This window comes from Populus euphratica, unplaced genomic scaffold (genome assembly GCF_000495115.2).
Source record: "Populus euphratica unplaced genomic scaffold, PopEup_1.0 scaffold27.1, whole genome shotgun sequence".
NCBI lineage: Eukaryota > Viridiplantae > Streptophyta > Magnoliopsida > Malpighiales > Salicaceae > Populus > Populus euphratica.
In genome coordinates this window covers 624,169-633,288 of record NW_011499899.1, presented here as the reverse complement: position 1 = coordinate 633,288, position 9,120 = coordinate 624,169, and the positions used below count along the sequence as shown (strand labels likewise).

At 33.0% G+C, this 9,120-nt stretch overlaps 1 protein-coding gene across 1 annotated transcript; it reads right to left on the bottom strand.

The window, feature by feature from the left end:
• Nucleotides 1-5,051: 5,051 nt before the first annotated feature.
• On the bottom strand, nucleotides 5,052-9,120 carry LOC105132504 (glucan endo-1,3-beta-glucosidase 8-like). Its single transcript, XM_011036053.1, has 2 exons — nucleotides 8,045-9,120; nucleotides 5,052-6,233 (listed from the first exon to the last, which is right to left on the bottom strand). Exons 1-2 carry the CDS (start codon nucleotides 8,371-8,373, stop codon nucleotides 5,123-5,125), a joined length of 1,440 nt encoding a protein of 479 aa, XP_011034355.1. The 5' UTR covers nucleotides 8,374-9,120; the 3' UTR covers nucleotides 5,052-5,122.

Below are 9,120 nucleotides of genomic sequence, written 5' to 3'. Positions count from 1 at the left end.
GATTCAAAGAAAGAAAAATGTCAATCATATTGTTTGCTCAGGAAATATATATTTTCCTTTAGAATCGCCCCCCCTGAATATAATGTTTAATGCTATTACCAATTTGCGATCGTGCTGTTTTCATTTACTTTCACATAGCCAGGTCCAAGAAAAATTGCCATGAGCATGGTGGACTTGAACTTTTGAGTCTTCATTCAAGCCTGTTAATTTCCATTATCCTTTAGAAACGTCTAGGTATCTAGGGACTAAAATGGAATTTTAGTTTTTCAATTGGCTGTTTTTTTTTTTCGTAATTGTAAAGTAAGTAAAAGAAGTATATTCGCTAGTGTTTGATTATTATCTTGAATAGAAAAAATAAAAATAATTAGGATAGAGAAAAAATGACAAAAAACAGGATATAATTGTATTGGATAGTAATATATAAGACATAATAACTGTTTATGTATCAAGTTTAGTTATAATGGATAAGAGAAAAAAAAAATCTATTTTACTCTTATTATATATTACTATCAAACTTATATATTTTAAAAAATAATTAGATATTATTTTTTTTACTTAGTTTGTATTGAGTAAACTCAGGTTGACTCTCCCAATCTGTAACATGAGCCTTGTCTCGGATTGAATCTTGAGTCAGACTTTAAAATTATGATAATAATAATAATTATTTATATATTAATATGAATCAACTTGGGCTAACCTTCTTGACCTATGATTCAGGCTTTACTTCTAATCAATTTTCGAGTTGATTTTTAAAATTATGATAATAACTATTTTTTTTGTATTGATCCAATAGATCTGGGTTGACCCGCTACACCAGTGACCTAGACTTCTCTCAGGTTGACCATCAAATTGAGTTTTTAAATGATAATCATAATTATTTTTATTTTTATTTGATTCTAATCAATGGTCAACTCAAATTATAACCTAGACCTTGTTAAAAGTTGACCCTTAAGTCATGTTTTAAAATTATTATAATAATTATTTTTACTCTTACATGGACTCTAGTTAATCTAAAATTACTCTTCTAAGTTGTGACCTAGACCTTATCTAGATCGATCTCCCAGTTGGGTTTAAAAACTATAATAATAGTTATTTTTATCGTTACATGTCTGAATTAGATAATTTTAAAATTAATTTTTTTATAAGAATATTTTAAAAATAATAAATATGATCTTTGAATATATATATATATATATATATATCTTCTTTATACCTTTTATTTTAAATGTATAAAAAATCACTTCAAAATGATTTCAAAAACATATTTGTTGTTATGTCTCTATTTCTGCTTTTATAACTAAATACATTTACGGGTTTGAGTGAATATTGTCCCTTCATTTGATTTGAGCATTAATATTAATTATTGACCAAACTTTTTAAAAACAACTTTATATTATATTATTTTTAATTGAATTAATGAAAATTAAATTCATTTTAACAAATATTTTCAAATTTTATTTTGTTATTTTATAGAAAATACAAATTAGAAAATTATAATCAATAGATTATAATTTGAATATAAGTGGAAAATCTCATCTTAAAATACCAAAAATTATTTTAAAAAAAAGTTTCTAGTAAATGATAATGTCCATGTCAAATTGAAAAACAACTTCTTCTTTTTTTATCGAAACATGAGAATTTAAAAATAAAATTGACAGATTGATTTTACAGATCTCAATGTGAGCTAGCTGGAGAAGAAATGCCATTAAACCAAGGAACAAAAAAAAAGATTAGGTCTTTCTTATCCAAGAATAAAGCATCACTTTTGATCTACATTTATTGATGACATTAATGGAGGACAGATGGATTCAGGAAATCAGATCTTTCATTTTTCCCATCTCAGGAAAGATTCAATCCTCTTTCTTCGAAAGACAAAAAAGAAAAAGAAAGAAAAAAGAAAAAGTTGATGCGAACATGTGATCTTCCATGTTTTGGTTAAAATGGTTGCTTTTAGTTGATGGCTGCCTAGCGGTATGCCACGCACCGAGTAAAGGGACCTTATCACAATCCTGCTCCCAAAACAAGGCATCCATGTCCATCTCCGTCCTCAACTTAGGAGGCCACAGGCAGCTATGTAGTCCTTCCATTTTCTTTGAAAGGGCTCCATGTCCTGAACACTTCCGACGAGATACTCCTGGGCTATACTTCCTAGTATAGATGAACAACATGTATCATCCAGCAAGAGAATACAAGTGAGTTGACATGATGGATGATCAAGAGAATGTGCTAGCTATTCAGTCAGTGGATCAAGTTCACATCTATAGCAGTACAATTCTTATATATATATATATATATATGACATGATGGATGATCAAGAGAATGTGCTGGCTATTCAGTCAGTGGATCAAGTTCACATATATATATTGTAATCCCAGTGCTAATAGCATGTCTTTGATTAAGGTTAAAGGGTGTTTGATAATATGATAAAATTTGTTTTTTAATGAGTTTTTTATTTAAAAATATATAGAATAATATCAATATATTAAAATAATAAAAAATATTAAAACTTGAAGATATTAAAACTTAAAGGTTATAATTTAACTTATTTGATTTTAAATTTACCTTTTAATTATCGGATTGAATCTTATAAATTTTAAAATCATTTAAAATTTATATAAAAATATAAAATTAGTAAAAATATATGAAAGTTACCCCAGACACCTCCACATTAATAATAAAAAACCCATTAAAAAATATTAATTTGTCAAACAATACTCCCGGACAATAAAAATACTCTTGGCCAAGAAGATTTTCCACCTTGAAAATCCCTTCATCAACATCTAATTGCGACTGGCTATTTGATAATGACGTCCTAGCAACTCAAATTAGCTTGTCCACCATCAAGTTAAACAAGTCAAGGAAATATTGATCACATCGATCCGCACTCTGTGTATTTATTTCTATGCCAGTTAAGTTGGCAATGATGACATTTCAACTAATTAGCTTTTTCCCTTAGAATTTAACAAAGTTTAATTGTGTTTTCTTCTGTAATTGATAGAAGAAATCCAACCCATCCTATATTTAAAACTAGAGTTTTGATTTCATTATTGAACACATGTTATTAAGAAGGATAACAGGCACAGTGACATCCAACTTTCGGTAAACAAAACGAAAAAGAGAGAGAGAAAGGTGATGGCAAGAGAGAGATATAAAAAAGTGAACGCAATTTCATTAAAGATTCCCACCATTTAACATTTTAAACCATATCTTCATCTGAATGATTGTCAACGAGAGCTTTTTAGCTCCCACTAAATGGAATTTGAGTTTGAATTAAAGCGTTTCATTAGTCAAATATCATGTTTAAGATTATTTATAAGCTAGCTCTCGATGCTGCAGCCTGTGGATGGTGAAGGTCTTCACAGGGGAGGAAGAAAATGCAGCAAGGTATAAGAATAAAGAGGAGATGCAGCTGGGCTGCCTAGTATTCGTGGGATGAGAGAAGACACAAGAGTGTGGGTTTGTTGTGTTGGTGGGAGTTCTTGAAGGGTACACAATCTGAGAGATGCGAGCTGCTTGCTAGCATAAAGTCAAAGGTGTTACTGGAGTTTATGATATATATCGAGCTGCTCCTGTTTTAGTTGATGATCTCACTCACTAACTACTTTCATATGCAGCAAGCTGCAATAAGTTGGGAAGGAGGAGTCGAGCTAGAATGATAATGGAGGTCCGTGCATGCAGGAGGAGTCAAGCTAGAAGGATAGTGGAGGTCCGTGCATGCAGGAGGAGTCAAGCTAGAATGAATGTTAATGGAGGTCCGTGCAGGCAATCTTTCAATATTAAAAAAATGCTATAAATCGGGAACGATGAAGATAAGATTTGGCTGATGGAGGTCCATTGGTCTGCGTACCAATGGAAGAAGATTGTTATATCTGAAAACGGGCATGGAGACAGCTTCTGCGGTAACTTTCAACCCTCTGCAGCCTCGCTTAAGTATTTATGTGCATATATTTTCATATTTTTTATTTATTTTAACGAATATGAAATATTTTAACTTATATATTAGTTACAATTGATTTTTCATATATATATATATATATATATTTGTCACGAATAAAAGAAACTCTAAAACCTAGTGGAAGTTTCACTGTTACTCTAGACATAAATATTTATTATGGTGGCTACAGTGAAATTATCTTTTTGTCCCAGAGTGAGAAAAAATCAAGCCTTAAAGTGGGGTTTTTGTTGTCTTTTCCACTTATTTAGTGTTCATTAACAAATTATTTATTTAGGAGCTTATATTTTTTTATACTAAAAATATTTTTTTATCATAAAATCAATAAAATTTAAATTATTGATATATTTCATTGTCTTCTTTTTTTAATTTTAGTTTACAGTTTCTTAATTTTTTATTTTGTTCTTGGTTTTTTATAAAAATTTTATTTTGTTAAAGTTATTTTTTAATTTAATTTAACTCTCCAATTAAAAATCTTTATTTATCCTCTAATTAATATTTTTTTTTCATTTTTATTTTTTTCAGATGTTACTTTTATACAATTGATTTTTTTATTTTATTTTTTAATATTTAATTTATAAAAAAATTTAATTTTATGAGAATTTAAAATTTTAAAAAATATAATTAAAGCGCAGTGTCAAACAGGTAAGCTTGTACCATGCTGACTTGCAAGGCGCATGATGATGGATAGAATCATTCAAATTAGCAAGAGTGCTTGTTGATTCACGAGCAACTCTTTTGGATGTTAAACTCGGAAGCTAGCTTCAGGAATCTCTACAACAAGAAGAAATCTAGCAACTATTGACTGTTACGGGGATGATATATCTGGGGTTAAGAATTTCCAACGCCTTGTTCAACACATTATCTTGGGTTATCTCCAGATTTCCTGGTCAGCCACGTTCTCAGTTCTCTCAAATAAAGCTTCAAAGCAATGGCAGGAGCATTCGCGAAACCATATTTATTAAATGAATTCTGAGCAGTTCATTGCAAAACCTACAAGTTAGGAGATGAATAAAGTTCTGTGAAATTTTATTAAATGAATTGGTTGAGAAACCGATGTGAATTCTGAGCAGTTCATTGCAAAACCGACAAGTTAGGAGATGAATAAAGTTCTGTGAAATGTTATTAAATGAATTGGTTGAGAAACCGATGACAAAAAGCATGAGAAGCTTACAACAATATAAAAGTAGTTAATAATACTGTTACAAATGCCATCAATGGCAGGGTGAGAGAGGAGGAGGACGAAGCTACAATCTGGATGATGAAATTGCAATTCCCTTGGGAAATATTCTGACTGGTAATCGTGGCCAGGCCTTCAAAATTACAGGCGAATTCATCCTGGTTTTGTACCTGGTAGTACATGTTGAAAGCATATGAAGCATTCCCATTGGAGTCCAAGCTGTTGCAAGAAGAGCCATATCCAAGTGCAGTGCAGTCTGAACGTGAGCAAGCATAATCAATGTTCTCTGCAAGCTTGCTAAGATCCTTAGCATTTGGATTAAACATACACCATTTAGCTGGAAGATATTGCACATTCCGCGCGCCCGCAAGAAACTTGTTTTGATTCTGACCAGAAAGATCTAGAGGAAATTTTGGCTGCCCATCATAACGAAAGATCCCCCAATGGCGCTCAAAATTTCCAGGAGCGATGCTCTTGGCATCTTCATCAAGAAGACCAAACAAATAAACTTCAATGTAGCCAGGCCGAAGTGGAGTGCCTCTATTGCCTACAAGTCGTGGTATAAGTCCATTGTAAAATCTAATAGCATAACCTGTGTTGGCATTCTTGTCCCCATCTGTGGGCCAGCCTACCTCGCCTACTACAATGGGCATATCCCCATGCCCCGCTGCTTTCAAGGCCGAAACCAAGGTGTCAAAGTTGGCATCAAAAACGTTGGTGTACTGAATCCCAGTGCCTCTGTCTACAACAGGTTGAGGAGCCCCATCAAAGAAAGCATAATCAAATGGGAAATCATCATTCCCATAAAGACTTAGGAAAGGATAGATGTTCACAGTGAAAGGCGCTCCATTCTGACTCAAAAACTGAACAATCTGGGTCATAATGTCATTGATATCACTGCGGAATCTGCCAGAAGATGGATAAGCTTGGTCATCTGGTGAGCCGTAGACATCAGCATTTAAGGGTACAGTGGCCTTTATGGAGTCTCCTACCCCAGCATCATTAAGGGCATTCTGTATGTTCCGAAGTGCTGGGAAGGTGGTGTTTAAGAATGAACCATTATAGGATGAGAGGAAAGGCTCATTACCAACTGCTACATACCTGTGCAGAGACAATAAAAATATTTAGGAATGCAAAGTTAATTGTGAATTTTTATTCTCAACAACATAAAATGCATTCACAGCCAAATAATGGAAGTAAATCTTCCAATTTATATGCTTGGAAATGAAATAGTTAGTTGCTGATTTGCATAAATTCCTTCATTCAACAGAATCGATTTAACGCAGAGAAGTAGAATTCAAACACAACATCTACACACACACACACACACACCATCTCTTGTAGTTTAAGAAGATAGAAATGTTTTAAAGCTCTAATGCACACACCTCCAGATGCATTTTTATAGGAAATTATGGATGCCAGAGCACAAAAATCATTCAGAAAAGGAGCCACCTAAACAGAAAAAAATGGATTTTATTTTCTGTTTCTCAAAATTGATCACAAGAATAAATCCTTCTTTTCATTCTATTCTATATAACACACCAATAAACTTTTGAATATAAATATCTTTTGCTAGTAACTAACCACCGTTCCATGTCACAAGTAAACATAATTTCTAAACCAATGAGCATTTGGCCAGGTCTCTTTTTCTGAGTTGTGCACTTGCCACCTTAAGAGCTAATATAAAATCTTGTATTTCATATCATTTCCGAAAACACCAAGAGTATCTGAAAAGATGGAAAATGTGCAGGTTGAATTTTAAATAAGAATTACAGCAAATTTAAGTGGAAAATGATGTGTTATGTACCCTTTCAATTAATTTCCACATGTCATCAAGCACTGGATATGGAGAAACCGCACAGACAAGTCTAGCAAAACATAATTCTCTTGTTCTACTTATATCCCATGCCAATTAACTTTCGGAGTGGCCAAGGTTGCGTTCCTTTTCTCTTTTTCAGTATATACAAGTCTCTCAAAGAAGTACAGCACTCAGAATATGATTCTCCAAAAAGTTTCTGAATGCATACGAAAAGGAAATCAAAAGTTCACATGGATAAAAGCTGGAGTGCTCATTGAGATTCCAAAGCCCAACCTCCCATTTTATTTTCCTAGAAATTCTCAGCATGTGCTATCATATTCTATAAAACAGATTACTCAGAGTAGAAAACGATTAACATTTTAATGACTCGCCTAACAATTTGGCAAGCAAAACTTGCGCGCATCGCACTAATGCCTATCAAATTGTTAGCTTCTCCAATTAACAAACCGCAACTGCCATCTTATGGAAGATTCAACAAACAAGTCAGCCATTTTAACAATTCCTAATGTGGAAGTTTCTATATTCCTAAGTACGACATTGGATGGGGATTAGAGGAGCTGAATCTGTATAGCAAATGTAATAAAGTAATAACAACAAGGCATAACTTCATCCAAAAGCAATAGAATTATCAAGACTTCCGAAACACAGACAATAGTGCTGCATCTTCTGTCACAATCTGCAGGGCAACTCTAATCACAACTCATACAATCCCACTTTGTTAAATTTGTTGAACTAACACAAATTTAAACTTAAGAAATCAATTCAAAGTCAAATCCTAGAGAACACCAACTTCTCAACTGCATTGATTATGCACTAGAAACTCTAATCACAACTCATACAATCCCACTTTGTTAAATTTGTTGAACTAACACAAATTTAAACTCAAGAAATCAATTCAAAGTCAAATCCTAGAGAACACCAACTTCTCAACTGCACTGATTATGCACTAGAAGGTCTAATCACCTTTTTTTTCTCCCTTTGCAATTGCAAGAAAAAGCAAACAAATGTTACCAACAACAACAGAAACCATAAACTCCTAGTTAATCATATTAATAGAAAAAATTTAGTTGAGAGAGAGAGAGCTCAAGCTTACTTGATGGTAACTCCTCCATTGAAGTTATAACGAGTGACATTCCTCTTGACCCAATCTTTAGCACGATTATAATCACCCATTACAGCAAGCTGATCATTAGGAATAGCAACCATAACTTCAATGCCAGTACCAGCAAGTGAATTCATTGTATTTTGGTCTGCATCAAAAAGCTTCACTTTTTGGATCCCATTATCCTTCAACATTTCAACAACTGTTTCTGGTGGCAATTTACGTATAGCCATAGTTCCCCAATTAACACCAAGACCATGAACACAATTCCCTAAAAGGCCTAAAATCAAAACCAATCTAAGAAACCAGCAAGTACCCATTTTTAGTTCTGGTTTCGAAGAGAAAAATTTCAAGGAAAAGGGAAGACAAGACAACAAAGTAGAGTCGAAGGGTTTTGTTAATTGTTGTAACTAAAAAGAGAGGGAAAGCAACGGTTTTGACAGATCGGTACGCTAAAACAGCGAAAAAATAGCGATTTAAGGGCCACGATTTGCAGTTCGTGATTGGTAGGAGAGAAGGATAGGAACACACAAAAATCTAATGAATATTTCAAAACAAAGAAAAAAAGAGCATAAATATGAATCAAAGACAAAAGTGTAAAAGAAATACACTTTTTTATTTCCTTCTGGTGCGTGAATACAGAGAATCAATAACCAAGAATCCGCAACTCTTTTAAGAAACTCAAGAAACAGAGCAACAAAAACAGAGCAAGCGGAGATATCCAAAAGGACCGATACTTGGTTATGATTAACAAAAATTACGCTGAAGAGAATGGATTGATCGATTTTGGAAGATGGGTTTTGAATGGAAACCAGAAAAACAAGAAAAAATAGAACCGGAAGTTAAAAGGGTAGAAAGATAAAAATCTGTGGATTTGAAAAACACATGAAAGATACCAAAACCGTGTGTATCAAAAGAGACGCGTTGAATAAAAAAACAAAATAGTAAAGAGAAAACACAGAGATTGTTTTTTTGACAATGAGAAAAGGTGAAAACAGAAAACTCAGATAGAGAGAGAGAGAGAGAGAGAGAGACAATAAGGAAATGACAAAGCACCAAGGGAATGG

Excerpts from the sequence above, each read along its gene's own strand:
- LOC105132504 (XM_011036053.1), bottom strand. The coding sequence starts at position 8,373 with ATGGGTACTTGCTGGTTTCTTAGATTGGTTTTGATTTTAGGCCTTTTA. Across the intron at positions 6,234-8,044 it reads AATGGAGGAGTTACCATCAA|GTATGTAGCAGTTGGTAATG; the intron begins GTAAGCTTGAGC and ends GTCTCTGCACAG.